Source organism: Poecilia formosa, unplaced genomic scaffold (assembly GCF_000485575.1).
Source record: "Poecilia formosa unplaced genomic scaffold, Poecilia_formosa-5.1.2 Scaffold5, whole genome shotgun sequence".
Taxonomy (NCBI): domain Eukaryota; kingdom Metazoa; phylum Chordata; class Actinopteri; order Cyprinodontiformes; family Poeciliidae; genus Poecilia; species Poecilia formosa.
Window position 1 is genome coordinate 2838062 of NW_006799944.1, and position 23075 is coordinate 2861136.

General features: G+C 39.1%; 1 protein-coding gene across 1 annotated transcript in view; it reads right to left on the reverse strand.

Annotated features, from left to right (window-relative positions):
* The window catches only part of cemip2 (cell migration inducing hyaluronidase 2), a 29332-nt gene extending 6257 nt beyond the window's left edge, over positions 1-23075 (reverse strand). The window contains exons 1-15 of the mRNA XM_007563092.2: positions 22756-23075; positions 17270-17622; positions 17033-17173; positions 16380-16947; positions 12507-12676; positions 10815-11006; positions 9803-9972; positions 7964-8176; positions 6246-6451; positions 5389-5458; positions 4336-4464; positions 3609-3697; positions 1968-2099; positions 1172-1207; positions 801-956 (exon numbers count right to left, since the gene is read on the reverse strand). Of these exons, the coding sequence (XP_007563154.1) occupies positions 801-956; positions 1172-1207; positions 1968-2099; positions 3609-3697; positions 4336-4464; positions 5389-5458; positions 6246-6451; positions 7964-8176; positions 9803-9972; positions 10815-11006; positions 12507-12676; positions 16380-16947; positions 17033-17173; positions 17270-17603 (2606 nt within the window). The 5' untranslated portion in view covers positions 17604-17622; positions 22756-23075. The remainder of the gene's footprint in view (positions 1-800; positions 957-1171; positions 1208-1967; positions 2100-3608; positions 3698-4335; positions 4465-5388; positions 5459-6245; positions 6452-7963; positions 8177-9802; positions 9973-10814; positions 11007-12506; positions 12677-16379; positions 16948-17032; positions 17174-17269; positions 17623-22755) is intronic.

The following is a 23075-nucleotide window of genomic DNA, read 5'->3' on the forward strand; positions in this document are numbered from 1 at the left end:
GAAATTGACATCGACATGGAAAAAAAACCCCACAAACCAATGAGAAGAATAGAAGTAGTCTTACAGGGTTTCAGCAAGTTTCAGTAAGTCAAAATTAAGACTATTTTACTTAAATTGAAGTGCAGAATAAATGGCATACACTGACAATAGTTAATAATTCCTCTTCTTCTTAGTGACATCTCTCACACCGGAAAAAGATTTCCAGTGTATTCTGGATGCTTAGAAAACTGCTCCAGTTGTTTCCGTTGATTACAAAATAACAACGTTTTTGGAAAAAAAAAAAAAAAAAAGTGATTTAATTCCATAGACCTGGTTTATGATGTTCCTTCTTTGTAAAGACGGCAAATAATAGAAACAGAAAACAATGACATTATGTTCTCAAAAGACAAAATAAGGCTCAAGGGTTTTCAAATAAGTGTGCAACAGCAGGTTAAGTCTATAGACATTTCTGCAACGCAAAACAATCTGTGCTTATAAACAAACCGTGTTGCATAAACTCCACTGTTCTGGAAAGCATCTCTGAATATGATTTGATCACCAACAAAATAATGCCTTTAAGATTCTGTATTACTGTTCCTAAGGTCTAAATGTCACCACCACATTTTTTCATAAACTGCCAAAAATACCATGAGGGAAAAGAGTCAAACAGAACTTTCTTTCACAGGTTCATCCACAGGGAAACGTGGCTGTGGCACCCTCGTGATCTTGAGTCAATCTCACCACCTCCTGCCTGCACACTGGCTATGAATGAGTTCTCTCCTCCTCCGTAATTCATTGAATCACCATTTTCTTGACCTTACTTGTTTCTTGGCAGTGTCCGCGACTCTCCGTCAATCCCTCCAATACCCCAGTATTTATTCTGCCCTCCATTGGTTCCTCTGTTCCGGCTCTCCCCAACAAACAGAGACTGTGTCACCTCCTGGCTGGAGCCTTCGTCCTTAGGGTAGCTACCATCACTGCAGAGATTATGCATTATTATGTGATGCACCTAAAAATGCTTGATAGGTGCATCACCTATCAAGCATTTGATAAGTTTTCTTGTTTTGAGCACAAGAAAACTTAAGAAAAAAGTGGTGTTTGGAAAGTTGATTTAACACCAGGAGAAACGGGATAAAAATTAGTGAAATGACGTGTACAGCTAAGAAAACAAGGAATGACGCACAGAACACACCTGGCAAAAGACAGACCCACTCCGTTGTCTGCAAAGCTGTAAGACACAATGTCGAAAAATCATACAGTTATTTTAAAATCCTGAGGCAGTTTGATGATCTGACAATGTAAAATAAGTGAAAACAGCAATATGAAGGGGAACTCTCATTTTTCATTGCAATGTTATTGGGCAGTAATAACATTGCAATGAAAAAAAAAAGGCCAGTTATCCCCCAAAAAGCCTCCCAGCAGTTCAGTCACTGAAAAATCTGAGTTTTATTTCTCTTCACAGAACGGATCAAATTGAAAAATCACCACTTTTTCACTTTGAAAGGCTCAACAAACAGCATGTTGTTTGATGCAGCTTGTTTAGAGTTTAGAGAAAATCAGATAAAAGTTAGGGACAAATGCTTTGATGCATAACACTGATTCTTTCATTTTCCACTGGACTAAAAAAAAAAAGGAACCAGCAGCACATTTCTACATTTTATGGTGCGTGTTTATTTTTTCTGATATTTTAATCGTTGAACTGAAATAAAGTTTACAAAAAACGAGCTTGCACATGCTGATGTCATCGGCGGGTCAGATTTTAAAGGAAGCCGGAAAAAGGTGGACCTGTGCGTCTCTAACAGAAATTTGCACAAAATCCGATGTTAAGAACATGTGTAGTCTTAAAAATTATAACCAAATTAAATAATCTAAATAAACAAATATAATTCGACATGTAACACTATTCTTTTGCTCTTCGTAGGAAACCTCCGGCCCTTAGTTTATCTGATGGGCATGCTTGTCTGACAAAAACAATCAGATTGTCTCACCCAGAGTTCTGGATGATGATGTCTCCGCCTCGTATCCACGCTCCTAAGTCGTTGTTCTTGAAGGAAATGAGAGTATCGATGACCGCTGCCACACGAGGTTGACTGGGGTCAGCATTCTGGTGGGGTCGGAATCTGACAGAGAGAAAGGAAAAAATAAATAACTACCATTATTGCACCTCTTTTTTTTCCCTACCAATTACCTTTTCAAATCCAGACAGATTTTCATTATTCAACAATAAAAAACAAAACAAAAAAAAAAACAACAACAAAAAAAAACATGTTTTTTGTTGAAAACTGATCTCAACATTCAACTGATTTCTGCATACTTCGGCTGTGTGGAGCAGCCAGCAGTCTCGGTGGACACATAAGATTTTTCTCCCGTCGAGCTGGGGGCCGTATTTGGATAGGTAGCAGAGTGGAAACTCAGTCTGTAAAGCCTTGTTTTCTCTGTCAACACAAACTTGACAGGCATCCCACTAAAATGTATCAACACACTATAAAGTCGAACACCATCTTTCTCAGTCAACGGCCGTCTGCAAGAACATCTCCGCCGGGCAACTATCAATAACTTTTTTCATAAGCATTAATTAGCTGTGGCGCAAAACAAATATATTAGTAAACCTCAAATTCCTTCATGTTTACACAGTGTTATTATACATCACGATGTATGCGATAACAAACCGCTGACCATTCAACAGTGTGAGGCCATGAGTTATGTTTATACATAGAATACTTTGAAAATGTGACTAATTAATCAAGAATTTAAAAAAAAAAAAATCAATGTTGCCATGTTGGTACTATGAGTATTAAGTATGCAAAACAAAAAAAGAAAAGTGGAGATGTAATGAAAACTGTCTTGGTGATCAGAATCTGAATTAGCTACTCTGGCCTCAATTGGTGAGAGGTCGGTCAGAAACTTAAAATTACCGCAATTTTCTCATCAGTGAACGCAACACCAAACCGCACCACCAACAATAGTCTTCACTTTCTGTGGTTGTTGCTCATACCATTTTAGCATCAGCGTTTAAAAATGAGATCATAGGAAACAGGCATGCAAAGTCTTTTTTCTTTTTTAAAAAAAGGGTCAATGTATTTTCGACATGTTGCAACACATTTGAGATTTATTCAGGGCTCAAATGGGAGTTAGACTTTCAACAAGTAACAGGAAGGCTGCACAGGGTACAACACTGAACTCCCCATGCGTCATGCTGAATGTGGAGATGTTAGCCTTTCAGAAATCTCAAGGTTAAGGATGGATCTACCTTTTCCACATGGGATATACACAAACAGACCATTATCTTTGTAATGCTGGCCACAGTAACAGGGCTAAGCATTAATATAAGACTGCAATATATGTTTTCTGTTTAACATCAACATCTCAATACACACAGAGCGCAACATCACCTGTGCTCTTGATTTAAGCAAAATCTATTGCTGATAATTTGTTTATTCTCTTATTGGAATTGCATACAACTGGTATCAGCAGGTCAAAGCTTCACCAAAACCAGAGATTTAAAATCTCACACATAATTCTTGATCTGTGCACATTTCAGAAAAACATCTTAATGAATGAATTCTAGATAACAAACGCAAAGACTACACAGCGCGTCATCAAAAATTATCTCGCCAACACATACGCACCTTGCGTTGTTGTCTAAACAGAGGTATTCCCGGGGATCAGCAATGCTGGCGTTGGTAGTCTTCACTCCTTTATCGATGAACAGTCCTGCCTAAGAAGATCATAGTATGATTTTTTTCCCCAAAAAAAACTAAGGTTATATAAGAAGAATTACCTTGAACAGTCTGCATATAGTGCATCAGTAAAAGAGGTGAAAATGGGGGAAAAAAAGAACTAGACAGAATCTGACAGGAAATGAAAATGAAAGAAAATTTTCAAATTAAAATAATTCATTATCTCCATGAAAAGCATTTAGAAAGGTTTACATGTTTAAAATGTGATTTAAAAGGTAAATATGTAATGTATGGCAAATGTAATATATCCTTGGGTGTCTTGTGCATATGGAAACTTGTGCTGTGAGCTGAAATAAGTGAGGTTTGGTCTTTAACCGCAGGGCTCCTTCCTCTGTTGGAGGCTGCTGCAGTCAGACTGGATAAAGAGCTCACAGTTCATCTGCCCGACTTCTGTCATCACACAACAGAGCACCATTGTAGCACCCCTCACATGCCTGTCTGTGTCCATGTGTGTTTCCATGCATACATTTTGCCAAGAATCAAGTAGTCATGCAAGGAATTGTGTTTGTTCAATACAAAGATGGATATTTTCTTTCTTTTCTCTATGAAACACAGAAGCAGAAATAAAAGGATCTGGCGACTTAAAAGTTAGTAGAATAAGGAATAGCAAGGATACCTTAAAGTTGGAGTGCACACGGTTGTTGTAAAAGATTCCAAGAGGAGTAAGCTCTGCCTTGGTCTCTGGTACCAGCCCATGAGAGTCTCCGGTGGAAGAGCTGTGGAACACAAACCATATTCCAGCATCCTGGGACAGGAAGGAAGAACAGAGAAATAGGTGATAGACACATTTACACTGCAACAGAGGAATTGTTCTATAGGAAAATATACAGACTATGAGATACTTGGAGCAGCACAGGACATGATACTGTAGTTTCTTGTTAGCCCCAGCAAGGAAAGATACATTTAAGGGTTAAAGTCCATCCATCCATTTTCTTCCGCTTCATCCGGGGTCGGGTCGCGGAGGTAGCAGCTTAAGAAGGGAGGTCCAGACTTCCCTCTCCCCAGCCACTTGTTCCATGTCCTCTGGGGGAATCCCGAAGCGTTCCCAGGCCAGCCGAGAGACACAGTCCCTACAGCGTGTCCTGGGTCTTCCCCGGGGCCTCCTCCTGGTGGGACGTGCCCGGAACACCTCACCAGGGAGGCGTCCAGGAGGTATTCTGACCAGATGCCTGAGCCACCTCAACTGGCTCCTCTCGACATGAAGGAGCAGCGGCTCTACTCTGAGTCCCTCCCAGATGACTAAGCTTTTCACCCCATCTCTAAGGGAGAGCCCAGACACCCCACGGAGAAAACCCATTTCGGCCGCTTGTATCCGTGATTAAAGGGTTAAAGTTTGCTGTCAACCAAATGCTGAAATGAAATTTATGATCCCCTTTTTATACTTTCACATATGAGATGTCTTACAAAGTTAATCCTTTCCTCTATAAGTATTAAGTCCTGTTTTATTGATGGATCACCCAGTTATGAGCAACAAAATCTTTCATTTTACATCATATTAAAGTTCAGGAACAACAAAGCCAATGGACTGGCTTGTAATGAACATAATTTAATAGATCTTTAAAGGGGTTCACATTTTGGTGTCTCATGTTCTCCTTTTCCCGGAGCTTTTTATTTATTTCTGAGAGATTCGTTTAAAGCTTCCTTCTCAAGTTAAATCTCTTATTGCTACCTGAGAGCCAGCAGCTGCATTGCTGATGAGGTTGTTGTTGGGGTTGGCGATCCAGAATGTTGAGACTGCCCTGAAAAGCAAACAATGCACACACACACACACACACACACACAAACACACACACACACACACACACACACAGCAGCACAGTTATACACACATGGCAATATTAAAAAGACAGCACAGACTCTAATCTCTGTACGTAAGCTTGTGAGTTACAAAGAATCCTGCAGTCTTCTCTAATTCTCTCAATAATCCAATATCAACCATGAACAGACCGACTCTGCCAAGACTCACAACACCCAGGCACAAATTCTTGGAGGCAGGCCTTTCTATTTCCACACAGAAGGACTTTTCAGGTTCCCGTTATGACATAAAACTCACCACAAAGACAGGAGGTTATTGTTGCTTTCATAAAATCATCCCACTAGTATCCGTCTTTCCAAGCTAGCACTAAATATATCCCTGTCTACTTTCTCTCTAAAAGGACTACACCTCCCTGAAATTATAGTTCCTGGTTTTAATAACAAGCATGACTTGACTAAAACAACTACTTATAATAAAAATGCTTCGTAAAAATATTCACGTCTCACTATGCTGCCACAAACTTCGCTATGTTTTATAGGGAGCTTATGTAAGCCAACACAAAATAGTCAATTGTTGTGAAGTGGAGAAGAAAAAATCTCAATGCTAGTATAAATTTGTTTTTAACTCCAATAAGAGTCAGACTATTTGTGTTGAGAATTTACCCAGTTTGTGAATGAAATGCAACGAAACAACAAAGTAATCTGTGTTCAGAACCTCAATGTTTCAGTCTACATCTTTAAAGAGTAGCACACAAAATTACAATCTCTTACTTGCACTCTGTACTTGGTGAGGGAGTGTAGCCCTTGTAAACTCTGTCCCTGATGCTGGTGCACAGAGTGTCGTTGCGGTCTGTTGGCAGCAGAGTCCCAGGCTGAGTCAAGAGGCCAAGGTTGTGGTATAAAGTGTTTCGCTGTTCAATCCCATCCTCCAGGAAAAAACAATGGCCCAGCGTGTCATACCCTACGGTGTCCTTCACCTAGGCCAGACGACAAGAACAAAATCAATTAGTGGCCCAAAGATCACAAAACAACTGCAGCAGAGTGCTCATCAGAGGAAGGACGTAAATAAAGGTCAAGGACTCAATTACAAAGCTGCTTTTCACTAAAACATGGAACCAAGCTTGAGAAACAGAAAGGCAAGGGCAACATCTGTTCATCTGCTGTTAACACCCACATAAGAAGGTACAGCGAGGTGGACAAGTGCTAAGCTGTGCCTGTGGGCATAAATTCCCCAAATTTCTGAACAAACTGCTCCTGTAGTTGAAGCAAATTGGAAAGAAAATTGCTACACAGAAAGCTACTTAAAGATTTTTCAAGGAAGGGAAACAGGGCAAAAAAAAGAGAAATAAAATCCAGCAAATTTGATCCAAGATTTAAAACTAATTTCTTCTACAAGTCAGAATGCTTCAATTGTGCCTCCTCAAGAAAACTAATCAGGGAGCAAAATACAGAAAACAATACAAGCCAGCAGACAATAACAATTTTAAAATGCACAAATGTGCTGGTTTGAACATGAGTTGGCCTTTGAAACAACATTCTGTCTAGTATAAAATTACAGTGCTTTGCAAAGATGTTTACACCCCTTACACCCTGTTTTTACATTTTATTACAACCACAAACATCAATGTATTTAACTGGGATTATATGTTACGTGTTTTTCTCAGGATATTATACAAGTAAAGGCTGAAATATATGGCCTACGTTTTAATTCAGCCATTGATGCAGACACTTTTGGAGCCACTGTTTACTCTTATTCAAGTCTTCTGGGTGTGTTACTACCAGCTTTTCACATCTAGAAACCAATATTTTTGCCCTTTCTTCAGTGAAAAATGGCTCAGGCTCAGTCTTGCCAAAGATTCTCATTTAGGTTTGGACTTTGAGCCCTTCAAACATGTGGATAAGCTTTGACATAAACGATTACCTTATAGTTCTGCTGATATGCTAAGGTCTGGTGTTCTGCTAGATGATGAGCCCCAGTCTGCAACACCTTAAAAAGATTTTCGTCCAGGATTGACCTGAATTTAGACCCCACCATTTATCCATGAACTTTGACCAGCTTCCCTGTCACCCATGAAGAAAAGCAACACCACAGCATGATACTGCCATGAACATGCTTCATAGTCGGGATGCTCAAGACTAAATTACACATTGGCGAACCCTATTTACTTGTGAGGTGACTTATTGGGTGGTTGCAGTGAATTCTATGTGGTAATACCGGAGTAAAATGAGTACAAATGAATTAAATTGTTTAGCATTTTCCTTCTGCTTCACAATTATGGGCTACTTTGTTTTGGTCCATCACATAAAAACCCCCCTAAAAATACACTGACCTTGTGGCCGTAAGGGGGTAATGTAGAAAGTTTCAACAGCTATCTCTTCAGTTACCAACAAGCCTTTAAATTATTAACTAATTACTTGTATTTCTGCATCTCATTTTGATGCATTCATACAACCATAAACATATTGCGTTAAACAATTATTTTACTAACCAGCAGCCCATTGGTACTATGGATGGTGAGGCAGCGGGAGAAGGAGTGGTGGATGGAAAGTCCATCCACGTATGTTGGATCCTTGTAGCCCCCCCTTTGGTCCACGTCCCCACACATGTGAAAGTGAAGCGGGTAGCTGCCCATTACTGCTTGCTGGCCCATGTTCTTTAACTCCACGTGGGACAGATGCACTGATGAGAAGTTACGGAGGATCTGGGTTGGTGGAAAAGGAAAGCACAAGACAGGCTGAAGAGAAGGTCAAGCAACAAAGACACAATTTTGAAATTTTGCATTGATTCGTCATCCTCAGCAGATATTTGTATTAGGCTCACTGGGAAATCTTTCATGGATATAGAAAAGAGTCTGGTTCTTGTTAAGAAAGTATTGGGGCCTTCCTTCCTTCCTTCCTTATTTAAAGGAAGGACTGGCTCCAATACACACATCCCTTATTGACCAGCTGCATTGCCCGCTCTATTAGACTTACACAAACACACAACCATAAAAATGTAGCTTCAAGCCAGGGCAAGACCAATACATACAGCATACACAGACATGCAAGCATACAAGACCATAAAGAATACCGCAGAGATTAACTTTGCATCTGGGTGTTGCAACAATGGGGAATGTAAATCTCTTAAGAATAGAATAGGAACGCATAGATACATTTTGTAATTCAAGAAATTAAATACAAATTTGGACTTACATTTGTTTGGATTTCTTTAAATATAATGTGTGCTGCAGGACTGATAACATCTCTTGCAACACATGGCCATATTAAGCCACATCAGTTTATGCAACCAAGTTTTCTGAGAGCTTATCAAGTTTTAATGTTTGCTTAATTTGATTTACCCATTTTACTCTTGTTTTCAGCTGGGATTTTTGTGCTAATGATTGTGTGGGAACAGCTGTTTTGTTGCTGTAAACGCTGTATTTTATTCTACCGTACAACTGACCATTCAAACTGTGAAGGCTTGGAGATGCTTTCTGGTCATCATAACAATTCTTTGTTGATTTTCACAAAAGGAACCAGGTTTAGCATCAGATAGAATTTTCTAGACCGGTTCTCCTCCCATTCAGAAGCACCACCTCTCTGACTTTGAAGTTAACTCAGAATTGCAGCACTGACAGGATGTCTTTGAAGCAAATGAGGAACAGAGGTTTGTACATCATTTTTAACCTGGTTCCTTTAAAGCTGACTGGCTAATTTTATTGTTATTCTATGGTTGTAATGGAGAGGTCTTGTAATCAATCCCAGCCCACTGGTTTTGTTGTACTTAGCAATTTTGGCTAAAACACATCTATATTTAGATGTCTACTAAACATAATGCTCCATTTACAAGTCTCCTGAACTTTTACTTTTGGACTAACTGCACACCGATTTTGGCCTACTTATAGAGGAATAATTGTCATTGTTGAGGCATTTTCAAATAAAAAGAAAAAAAAAAAAGCTCAATACAAAGTCTGAGAAATGCCATAATGTATTCATGAAAGGTTTCTTAACCTAAATTACACTGATGTCATATGCAAGTTAGTACCGGACTGTCTGCAGTGTTTAGATTTTAAATACTCTGTTTTCAGAAGGTGACATATGGCAGATCAGATATGTTATAAAATGTAGAATAAGATGAAAACTTGCACAAAGAATCTGATATGTACTAGCTAAACCAAAGATGTAAACATCTCTATTCATTTTGAAGATTTACAGTGGCAGAATCCAAACACCATTTAACGTCTCGGCATAAACACAGACTCTTTCAGAGGAGGCAAAGTTCTGTCACAACAATAAATGTTTACGACAATACAAACACAGGATTCTGCTATGAAATTACAAACACAGACCTTGATGTGGCCACCAAAGGTGTCACGGTTAAAGAACTGGCACAGGTTGTCCCCATAGCAAGAGTTTTCCATTTCCCCGTAGATGAGAATGTTTCTAGAGAGCAGAGCCACTTCGGCCCGCATGTCGACTCCATCGATGATCTCACCCACATGGTTGTACCGAGGCTTCCCTAAACAGCATAGAAAAGGGTCACAATTGTATTTGCAAATCACAATTTGGCACCTAATGCTTGTCAAAATCCCCAAAAATGACGGGGTAATAAAAAGGCAACAGCTTCTACACCTCATTCTGTCAGTGACAGGAAGTTTGATTTGCTAATCTTACTACCCGCCCTCAAACCAAAATCCCTAAGTAATAAAATAGACATGAAACGACAGCTTTTTAAAAACCAGAACGTGTATATAACTTAAAAAAAACAGCTGTAGATCATCATGCTTAGCAGGTGTAACACTTGCTCAGCCTGTCCTCCAAGGAACCATATAACCCTAGGCATATAATATACACCCTTCCTCTCCAGAAATGGCGTGGATGTTTATTGACCAGAGAGGAATGACATAAGGAGGCATGGCTGATAGAGGGCTTAGCTGTGATGAACAGCAGAGAATGTAGGAATGCATGAACTGACAGGAAATGTGTCCAGATTTCCAAAATCCCTGCAGTCATCATGAGATAAAAGTTTCCAGTAAAACGTAAGCTGATAATCTCTTTTCAACTTCTAAAAACCTTACATCAACCCAACGGCTGGAAAAGAAATTAGATTCTGTTGTACTTGGTGATTACCAGAGTGACATGTAATAATCTCATTTAAAGGAATTTACTGAAGAGCACGAGCTTCTCAGTGGCACCTATTTCGACTCTAAACCATTCATTGCATCTTCAGTATTTAGAAGTTGTACCTGAGCTTTTTTTCTACCATTTTATCATAAAATATACATGTTTAGCACAAAAACGCTGAACTGTAAGTGAAGTTTCACTCATGTTTGCAGAAAATAGTGCTGGCTGTCGTCTCACCTTGTATCCTGACCTGCCTTCTGGTGCACTGGGGGCAGGGTAACAGGGTGAACTCTTCAGCCTGGTGCATGGAGTAGTCTGTACTGGCAACCACTATGTTGTCGCCTGGTTTCCAGGTTGGCTGGACTTCATCTTGGAGGTTTAAGACCACCTGGTCTGCAGAGTCTACCAGGAACCCCATAATAGGGTAGCCTGTTGGGTACGAGACAGAAAGCACAAGTCATTATTAGAGCTGCAAAAATATGCTAAATTGTAATAGTCGTATCAATGTGTAAAAAAATAGCAATTTGAAAGGGACTCTGAATGCAATACTTTGGAGGCAATTTTAGTTCAGTAACTAAGTATTCACACTTTGGATGGCATCAATGCATTTAGTTTGGTCGGCAGACTTGTGTTGGCCTGTAAAAACAAATTTTCTGATGTAGATTTTAGATGGTAAAACTCGCATAATAAGAAGCAGAGGGGAAGTTATCACAAGTTTTAAAAATATCACTGTGGTTAAATATAAAAAAAACAGTCACTGTGTGGACTATAGGAGCCATTTCACATGAGAAAACACCAACTACTTAAACAATTTAAATGTAAAAGTCTATTTAGACTTGAGACCAGATAAGAGATTTCATCCAATCTCACTGAGTTTAAGATATTTTGCCTAAAAAGAAAAGGTTAACAGCTTGGGAAAAAAAGGATACATTCAATGTGTTTTCACTGTGATTAAGATTATAATAGTATACTACAGATGTAAAAATGTCCACTATAAAACAAAATGGCAGATGTGTTGAAGAGAAAGAACAGCACAATAATGGAAAGTCAAAAAGAAAACAGAAAACAGGACATGAACTGATTTGGCTATTGGATTTGTAAAATTGGAACCAATCAGACTTGTTCCTTAATGCTGAGTGGAGTTGTTCTGTGTTCAGTTAGTAAAGCATTAAGAAAGAAACCAAACCACAGTTTTAAGATGTTTTAGTCTCTTGAAAGTTGTGCTAGTGCTGCCAAAAAAAAAAAAGAAAGGAAGGTTAATGTTACACATTCACAGTCCAATTCTCCTGAAAAATTATTAGTAAGACTATTGTCTTGGCACACAAACTCTAGATCGAGACATATTCCAAATATATCTGGAATAAATTTGGAAACATAATCCAAAATCTAGCACAGACAGCTGAGATAGTTTTAATGTTGCGAAAGGTATTTTTCAGTTGAGCCCAAAGGATCTTTGGTTCAAAGAGTATTAGTTCACAAAGCAGTTTTCTCAGACAGAAACCCTGGGAGGTTGTTGGAAAATACATGAATCAAGGTTCTCATCAAATCATTTTCACTACTTTTTAAGTTTTTTTTACCTTCATAGCACAACAAGACTTTAGAACATATAGTAAAAAAAAATGTTTAAAAATCAAAGCTGAGAGGATCTGGACAATCTAAATATCCTCATCTGTATTAGGAATTTTTCTCTGACATACGATACAGTAAGAGGAAGCAAAAATAACGTCAGAGGGAGAAAAAAATCACATTCCAGAGACTAGAGTTTCCATAACAACTGTGGTTAAATTACCATTACTCAAATCTTGGCATCTGAATTATTCAGCATTCACTGAGATATTGTGGAGCAATCTATATAGAAATAGTTTCCACAATCGGATACATCTGTAGAAAGAGAGAAACTTGACAATAGGCCTATTATTATATTCTTACCATTCTTCCACTCGCTGTAGGCCGACACAGAGAAATCCACTCCTTCCACAGTGGTGAAATTGCGAGTTGCAAGAGCTCTTCCACCTGTGTTGAGGTTCTCGTGTTCCTTCACGTCCTCTGAGCATGACTCGTTGCCACCTCCGACCACAGAAACCAAGGCCCACGCCTGCCTGAAAAAAGAAGACGTACCAGAGAATGACGGTGTTTCATATTTCCACTGAAAAACAATAATGATGATGCAGCACTTTGTTTAAATCCCCAAACTGAAAAACTACTGCATAAGCAAACCCAGCATAAAACAGGAGCAAAACCAGCAGGCGGACTGCCTCACTAAATCACCTCCTGTGGAAATTTCACACTTGACCTCGAGCAACATGGATGCTACACCCCTTTACTTCTCCAACAGACCTGATTTCAAAATAAAATCATGCCTTTATGTGTGCTTCATAGCCTTCCTGTGGCAATCTCTGTTGCTTGTGAGAATTTTTCTACCATATTTTTCTTTCCACTCAGTTTTTCTTTGATATGTTTGGATACAGCACTCTACACATGAATCTTCTTGAGCAAGGATGTGTAATGATCTCATGACTTATTGTCAAGCAAAAATCATGTGTTAATGATTGTCTGCTGGAGAGCTGCGGAGTCAACAGTCTACCCCTAGATTTTGTGAATAATGTATATTATATAATTGTGGGGAAAAACTGATTGTAGGTTTTCATTTATTCCAAGCCAAAATCATCAAATTTAATCAGAACATTAAATAAATATACAACTTGATGCAATGGTTAAAAAAAATTAACAGCTGAAGCATCACTAAGAAGCACCAGAATGAGAAGACAGACTCAAATTCAGAGAAATTATTACGTGTCTGACTGTCATTTGCAAAAAGGAATCTGAATGATGATGATGAGTCACAGAATGATGTAAATTTCTTCCATTGAGACATAAAAATCCCGATACTTCAAAAAGATTAGTTTCACACTGCACAAATCAACGATAATTAGATGATTCTGCTCAAGTTAGATCACAACAATGGATCTTACAAGTTGAAAATGAAACTCAAAGCATTTGAGTGGATGAGATTTAGGCTGTGAATATTAACGAGTACTGGGTGTACTTCTGAAAGCATATGATCTAAATCAAACTTCAGCTGCCGATTAAAGACCATTATTATGAACATTTTAGAGCTTCATCATAACACGCATTGACCAAACCCTACGTAAACATTGCATGCTAAGTCCATGTCATAAAACTTTTCTAATCATTCATTAGGACAAAAAGACAGTTGATATCAGCAGACTGGTTGCAGTGAACAATCTTACATCTTACAGTAGGCTCAACATTTCATTCTCCAAATGCAACCTGATGAACCCAAAATTCACCAGATACAAACTGTAGGTCAAATTAAAATGCTCTTTAAAAGGGAAAATATATATTCTTAAATGAATCAAAATTTTTGTAAGAAATTGAGAGATTCACTACCAAATTAAGGACTTCCAGACACTAAATATATCCTCTGTAATTTTTTTTCCATCATCACACCCTTATTCCCAACACTAGCTTGATGTCAACAACTGCATTGTTTGCATGGATCATATAATGTGCAGAGGTGAATTCACAACAGACCAACATAAACACCTCTTTATCCATGTGTGAGTGTGCTACTCCTAGACAAAGACTGAACAGAGGTCAACTGAGACAGGAAGGCCAGCCGACGCACATTAAACCAACCAGGGAGAATTCTAATGGATTTGGGAAAGGCGACTATTTGCTATGCTTTCGTCATGAACATGATGTCCAAGTCAAGAGTTTGGATACACCCTGCCCTTTCAAAATGAATGCGTTTGTGTGTACACAAATGTATGAGGTGATAAGGTGTTCAAGCTATGAAATGCTGTGGCACTAAAGAGTTTAAAGGTTTACAGAAAGCTCCACCTCATTTGGTTCTTCCAACAACAATCTCTGCAGTTTTTTCAACAAACATAAACTGAACCTTTGATATGCAACTGAAAAAAAGGAACACACACACACACACACACACACACACACACACACACACACACACACACACACACACACACTGTCTCAGTTTAAGATTAAAACAAGAAACTTCATAAAATAACCTGAAAAAACACAGGTGTACTGTTTAGTATTGGCAAATCCAAAAGCAAGCTGTACTGGAAGAAGAAAAAAAAAAACTACAGTGGCATGGAAAAGTATTTGCTTCTCTTACAGATGTCTTGTGCTTTTGTGTCACACTTAAATGTTTCAGATCAAACTAATGTTAAAATATAAAAAATAGCTTAAACTGAACCCCCAAAAATGTATTTATTTATTAAGGGAAAGAGCTTGGATTAATATGATTTTTAAAAACCAAGTTCAATTTTCTTAGTCATAACCTGGCCTGATTACGGTCATATCTGTAGAATCAAGACATTTCTTTATTAGAACCTGTCTGTCAACATGAAGTAAGCTAAAAGATCTCACAATGCCGGTGAGCCAAAGAAATAAAAAGAAAAAGCTGCTTCGATCCGTCAGTCTTGAAAGTCTGACAAAACTTATCCTCAAGTAGAAATAACACAGACATGTAATGAATGTGTGAATTGTCTTACATCCTCCTTAAAACCAACAAAGCAATCAAAAATATGAAGGTTTTAAAGTGGCCTAGTCAAAGTGTGGAATTGAATCTCATTGAGATGCTGTGACACAACCTTAAATAGGTTGCTAATCATCAAAATGCCTCCATCGTATCTGAATTAAAGACAATTCAAGAATTGTCTTTAATTCAATTTTGGAGTCTCTCCAAGTAGAGAAACTCCAAAATTGCCATAATGGAGTTATTTTGATCAACCCTGAGAACAGAGGATTGAAATTCCTTCACCGTGATGAAACTTCATGAACAGCATTTTATATTTATTGATAGAACATGTTTGTTTCTAATGATCTTAAAAATGTAGATGTAGAAAAAAAAAAAACTGAAGAAACGTGTTAGAGAGTATATACATTATCAGAGCTCTATATGGAAAAACTAAACTACTGCTAGTAAATAAGCACCTCTAAGAATAAACATGATTATGTGACTCATGTAAACTACTCTAAAGTGGGAGTGGGTTTAAGGGGAATATGGTCAGAAACCGCAATGCTCTGGCACTCACCTCCAAATGGGAAATGTGACACTGAAGGCATCTGAGGACCTCAGCGCGTCCAAAAGCAAATCACACAGTTATGGGAAACGGTGACCTTGTACATACTTGGACCTGAGTGATAGTAACAAGATATCTGCCACTGAAAGCTAATTTAAAACCCATCACCTCCTACTGACAGAACTACCGACAATGAACATTTCTCTTTCTGTTCTTCTGAGATAATAACCATATGGAACACAGAATCCCCTGAATTGCCAGATTTTGTGCAAATGCTCCAACCTCTGACCTGAACCCTCTTATCCTGTGTGCGCTTCCTTTTTCTGGCGCAGTGCGATACAGCGAGAAGGCACAGGAAACAGGAAGACAAGTAACTGGGAAAGATTCAAGTGAACATGTTAAATGCAATGGTACATGAAAGGGGGGCATCATTTTTTCCACTGAGGATATGTGTGGAACAAAATGTTGGTCCTCTACGTAGAGAGGGTTCAAAAGTGGAAGTGTTTACTTTAGCTGTCAAAAAAACAAAAAAAAACAATCACTTTCTTTATCAGGCCCAGGAGACTGAGAGTAAACAAGACACTCCTAAAGACGTTTCCACTCCACACTCATTAGGGAAGCAGAGGTCTTTGTGAGACACTTGCCAAACATAATTTCAAAAAGCTTAAAAGCCAATATGGCTCCCACAGGAGGAATCCAGACATGAACCGTGCTGGTAATGTGTTGTTACCTGTATTTAAGATCGTCGGCAAATTGGCTGCCAAGCACCTCTTTAAAGGCTTTCTTGGTTTCTTCCAGCAACCCCTTGACCGCAGAGTCCCCGACAGCCAGCGCGACTATGCGACCCGCCGGCAGGGAGCGGAGCAGCTGAGTGAGTTTCCGACTGTCGTTCCGAGAGTTGTGGGTGTCAAAGCGCTCGGCGTAGATCAAAGCAGATGTGTCCTGGTCGAACACCCGGAAGTTGATCCCTCGGCTGAAGTTTTTCTGGAAGGCATAGCCTCCGGTGGAAAGCCCGGACGAGGGGATGCTTCGGGTCAGCAGAGACCAGGAAACACGTTCTGTGCCATGCAGCTCTAGAGTTCCGCCGCCCATGACACCGATGAACTTGTGGCCCATGACAGGGATTTCGGGAACAGCTTTGCTGTCCGAGCGACCTAAGAGGGCGATTGTGGCACGGGACCGGTAGCGGCATTTAGGTGAACCAATATGAAGGGCACCGCCATCTTCTATGAGGATGTAATGTGTTCTCAATGTTATGTTTCTGCTTCCATCTGCATTGTCAGCAAACACTACACGACCTGTGAGAAATCAAATGAAATGCGTCTTATAAATAAAATTGCTTGCTGAAGAATGCAAAACAATATGCAAACATCACAGTCTCACCTCCTGATTGGATGGTAAGCGAACGAAAGGTGGCGGAAGATTCCAGTCTATACAAATCCCCCCTACGGATAAGAATATCCTTGTTTGGTTGGTGACCTGGATTCCACTTGCTCAGGGATAAGTGGTGGTCTGGACAGTTTTCTGAGAGTACAATCGATCACAAACATTAGAAACCCAAACAGTAGGAATTTGACAAATTTTGAGAAAACCCCGAAAAAGAAAACATGCAATACTAACCATCTAATTTGTCTCCACTCGCAAGACTGAGGGCAAGTATAAGTGTAAAAACGAAAGCCCCCAGCGAGAGTCCGCAAAAGATAAGAGTGTTTTTCCTTTGCCATACGTTCAGAGAAGGACCTCTGCGCTGACTTTCCACCGACAGGCTGGGCGTAGTTCGTTGCTCCAGTCGCAGGCCATGTGGCTTCAACGGCGGAGGTGGTGGAGCTTTGGCAGGTGGAGGCGAGCGGACTGGAGCCACCCGACCGGGAATGTAACCTGGACACCTTTGATGGTTGCTGTGAGATGGAGCCACAAATGTGGGGATGCGGCCTGGGCAATCACTCGTCGGCATGGTATTCCTATCCGCTTATCTGAGGACGGAAACAAAAAAAGAACAAGAGAGATGAATAGAGTTAGGAAAAATATATTTCCTGATTTCAGGTCTACTTATGACATTCAACTTTCAACTGATAGAAAAAGTATAAACAATTAAGTGGACTGAAATCTTTTGAAAGGAATCATTTTCGAAAAAACAAGTGTTGTTAGTCATATAAACAATTCATAATTCTTACACTCAGACAGGTTAGAGATAAAAAGTTGTTAAAAAAAACCAGACAATAAAATGGAGGAATAAACAGAGTTGAAAAAGAGAAGGTCAAAGTAGAGGTAAACACAAGAAGAACAGACATTAGAAGTGAGTAGGAAAACAGTAGGAGGTAAAGGACCCTGGGGGGTGTGAGTTAAGGGCTAGGACAATCAGAGAATCCCCCACTAACCACCAAGTTTGAGGGCTAAAGGTTAATATCCTTGGACTTGATTTTTAAAACACAAGGTAATTTGTCACATCAGCGGCAAACTTCTTCTTGGATGATTTGTCTAGAGCGGGATGACACTGGCTGCTCTTGTCAGCATTAATGGATCACAACATAACAGAGCATTCCAAACACCAAAACACAGCCAAACAGATGGCACCAATTACTGTGGGGAAGAGGGAGAGCGCTTCAGCTGGAGCTCGACTGTTTAGCATAAATGGAGAACACAACGCCAAGAAACTGAGGCCACGGATAGGTACACATCTTTATCATCATCATCATCTTAAAATAATGTCCTAAGGAATTTAATTCCTCGAAAATAGTCTAACTCCTATTCCAAAACTTTGCGCAAATATTTTTTGAAGAGTGGGAGAGCCCCTCATTCGTTCCCAGGGACGAGGCGGGACAGCCTTATTAGTGTGCAAACGGACTTTTGCCAGATTATGAGACATGCAAACATAAAGAGGTCAAATGGGCAGGAGCAAACACTTAGCATACACTGGATATAAAAATATGTACACACACCCCAATTGAAATGTCAAGATCTTGCGGTTTGAAAAAAAAAAAAAAAAAAAAAAGAAGATAAATATTTTGCTGAACTTTCTCCACCTTTAAGGTCATCTGTAAACCTCAAATGAAAAACAATCTGAGAGCTTTCAAGAGGAAAAAGGGGAAACAAAAGACCTAAAATATACTGGTCCCATAAGTGTGCATCTCAAGGAGATGTGGATGTGTTCAGAAATAATAATCACATTCAAACCCATGTTAAGCATATCAATACACATAGGCTCTCATTTAACGTGTGTGTCATTAATCTTGAATAAACTTTCGCTGTTCTTCCAGGCTTATCCTGACATTTTCTTAGACAAAAATTATGATCCCTCAGAGATTCTAAAAGATCTAAACATGCAAATGCATTTTAAAGGCATGAGATAGAAAAGATTTACAATCAGATAAAGAAAACTTAGCGCAATCATGACATTACAAAGAACTGGACATCCCTCTAAGATTAAATAAAGGTCCAGACAAAAAACTGGTCAGTGAGTGCACCAAGAGCCCTGCAAATCATAGTAACTGAGCTGCAAGAAATGTATGCAAGTAGCGTTCTTGTACTACATGTGATAAGAATCTCATGTTCTGGGAGTATCCGCTTGGGGTAAGGTAGCTAGAAGAAAGCCTATTACGAATAATAACGTACAAGGGTTACAAAATTTCATAAAAAGTCTTCCAAATACACATCTTATGATGATAAACGCAAAACTGAACATCTTTGGGACATTTCAAAAGGTAATATGTGGTCTAACTAAATAAAAAGCATATCTACTTCATGCTTTGTAAACTTGTTTACATACAGATGTAACTAGGTGCTTAGTCAGGACGCATGCAGAAATTGCCCAGTCGATGTTGCAACAGAACCTTCAGACTTCTGCTTCAAAGCTGAGGGTGAAATGCATCTTTCACAATGACCTAAAGGCCCAACACCAAATCAACAAAAGAGTGGTTTTGCAAGTAAAAGGTTATGGTTTCAGTAAGAAAAACCTAACCAGACTCCAAACCAGAATCAGATTGAAAAAAATCATTGGTGTGATCTGAAGAAGGCTGTGCAAAGAAGATGCCCTGGCAAAATCACAGTTCAAGTGGTTTTATTTTATTTTATTTTTTAAAGAAAAGTGGATGAAAGTTGTCAAGTTCCTTTTGGAATCTATGCTCTTAGCTCACTTTTATTCTTACATTTAAAAAATAATAGTTTAATATTGGTAAGATGTTACTTTTCCACTCTACTCGGAGTGCAAAAATATGCACTCTTTCACTAAACACTACAACCACTTTCCTTCTTTTCCTATATACACTTATACCCAGACGAGCAATCTAAAGCCCAGCCTAACTGTGAATAAACAAAGTCGTCTGTGCGTCAAGAAGCTTCTAATTAGTATGTGTTAAGTATACAACAGATTAAATTTTCTCGGGAAGGAAGATCAGAAGTAATGTTATCAACTGTTCAGTCACTAGTTGCAGTTTACCCTTGAAAGAAGACAAAATATTTGTGTTTCTTCCTGTTTGACAACCTCTTTATCAAACCTGATACACACAAATACGTTGTAAAGAAGTTTGTATCTTACAACTTGATGAGTAGGACAGTCAAAGATAAATGTAGATGTGAATATATGAGGGAGATTTGACTCATTACACATTCACAGGTGCAGACGCTCACACTAGAAAACAATAACCTTGTCCAAAATGCAAAAAGTCACAGAGTGATAGAAGCACAGATGAGCGAGAGAGAGGAAAGAAGAAAATGGGCATTTATCGCAACTGATACCACAATCACAATATTTATCAACACAGCATTGCAAGATTTTCTAATATCGGAGTCCTAAAAGGGAGCAGGAAAGTTCTCTCTACTGACGATCGAAAACGGCCTCAATGAAATCTAGAAAGGCCGCATCGCGCTGACCAATTAGCACACACAAACAAACAACAACAACAACAAAAAAGCCATTGTCTTGATGAGTAAATTAGTCATTGTTTTGCTCAAGAGCAACAAACAAACCTCTTCAAGTCCTCAACAAAGCAGTTCACAATAAGGGGCAAGTAAGACAATAGCCCTGTGATTTATGCAAGCCACGAAATAAACCAGGCGCAACACTCTCTGGATTATCTAAGTCAACATTCCCCGTGCAACACGTATAAAACATTTATTGTACATATCAAGAACCATCCATCTTACGTACAGCGGGGCTGTCAGAGGCAGAGGTACAATGATGGCATTATGTTTTGGATGTACACTCTCTCCAGCCTGAGGATCCCATTATAATGTGTATTTTCTTCCCACTAACGAATTTACATGGACTGTAAAACACATCTGGGTAAGGAAATACAGATAATCACTGCAAGACTTAAAAAAATAAAAAATAAAAATAAAAATAAACAAATAAATAAAAAATACAAACTTTCCTTTTATGTACTTGGTAGGATGGCATCACATGAGGTACAAAAGTCAATTTGATCGTCTGGCATTGGTGAAAACTAGGGTTGCACAAAATCAAGAGGCCACGGCAGATGAAAGATAATATCCTACCAGATACTGGATCCATTCATTTGCAGTTGTGAAATTTGCTCACATTGGCATTGTGACTTGATTTGTTGTACAGCAGATTTCTACGTAGATTGTGAAACATTTGGGATTTTAAGGTTTTAAGCATTGTGTTTAACCCAGAGTTCAACTTCTAGAGTTACAATTGTCTTCAAAACTTTAATTGCTTCAAATACTATTGTTTGAATTTTTCCCCAATCTACCGGTAATTGGTGTTAATACATTTTGATTTCATTTAATCCTTTTCCACTTCCATTTACTACCCACAAACATGCCATTTAGTACCCATGTACTTTAACTATTGCAAATCATTTTAGTCAGGTTTGTAAGCCAACAAGTTCAAGAAAAGTGCCTTGTGAAAGTATTCACACCCTTGGCATTTATTTGTGTGTGTGTTTTGCTACCTCACAGCATGGAAGATACGTTATTTAAATTTAGGGGTTGAATCATTTCATTAACAGAACACGGCTACAACTTTTAAACATTTCATTTGTGAAGCAAACAACACACCCAGCATGCTTGGATAATCGTCCCGTTGGAAGGTGAACCTTCGTCCCAGTTTTAAAGCACTGACCAAATGAAACAGGTTTTGCTCACAAACATCCCTTTCAGACCAGTTCACCAGCCCTTGCTGCTGAAAAACATCACCATAGCATAATGCTGCCACCACCTTATGGGTATTGTGTTCTTGATTCAAGCTGTGCATCTTTAAAAAAAAAACATTAAATTGTCAATTTTCAAAGCATTGGAGAGGGGTGAACTGAACATTTCTGAAATCTATGCACAGCTTTCACATGCACCTCGTTTTTGCTGAAACCAGAAGACAAGCAACAACATTAGATAATAATAATAATAATAATAATAATAATGTGAATAAATATGAAAATCAGCATAAAAATACCCTAGAAGTCGTGTTTAATGCATCAGATCAGCTGCCTCTTGTGATCTCACCATAAACACATTAATCAGAGGTTTGCACAGCTCCGGGCGAAATCAGCTCACCGCTAATATTTATCTGATTTAAAAGCTACTGAATATCAAGATGTGAGGGTGGGGGTCACTGAGAGTAAAAGACGGACGGACAAAAGCATTCCTCAGCTGTAAAAGTCTCTCTCTGGATGTCTACTCGTGACATACCTAGAACCATGTGTTTCCTCACCGTAACTGGGTCTGCGCTGTCACCGCTCTTTAATATCTTCAGAGCGGCTCTGGTCCACGTTGAGACATGAGATGTGTTTTATTGATGGGGTCAGTTGCTTCTGTAAATGGGGAGTCACAACTTATATGATTGTTTTTTGGCTAACGTGACACTTCCCGCAATAAAATAGGCAGCTGGGCGATATAGGGATAAAACCGAGAGCTTTGCTAACTGATGCATCACAAAAGAGGAACTGTTTTTAAAAAAATAAATAAAAAAAACCTATGAGGCAAAGGGGATTTTTATTGCCAAAAATTACCAGCAGGAACGAGTGTGGGACACGTAGCAACACGCCGTTTAGTTGTCACCTCTTGGTGAAGTTTGAGAGCTGTTAGGAAGTACCACTCCCCTGAGAAAAATAAATAAATAAACAAAAACAACCGTGAACTGAAAGGCTCACCTGGTGAATCCTCTTCCACCCCCAATGGTTGACGGACGGACACAGACACAATGTAGACGGCCGTGTGGACGGTTGAGGTCTACCGCTGGTGGTGAGGCTGTCCTGCTCCTTCACCGCTCTGTCCATTCGCTCTCAGGCGAACCGATATAAGAAGCAAAACACCCCGTCCTGATAAGAAGAGTGAAAAACTTATCTGCCAAGGAAGTTTACTGGGTTTTACTTCCCTCTATATATGTGCTTTTTCCACATGTTTTTTTCTTCTTCTGCTGATAGGCTGTCTTTCGTCCGTCGGTCAGCCTCCAACACCACCAAGAGAGAGC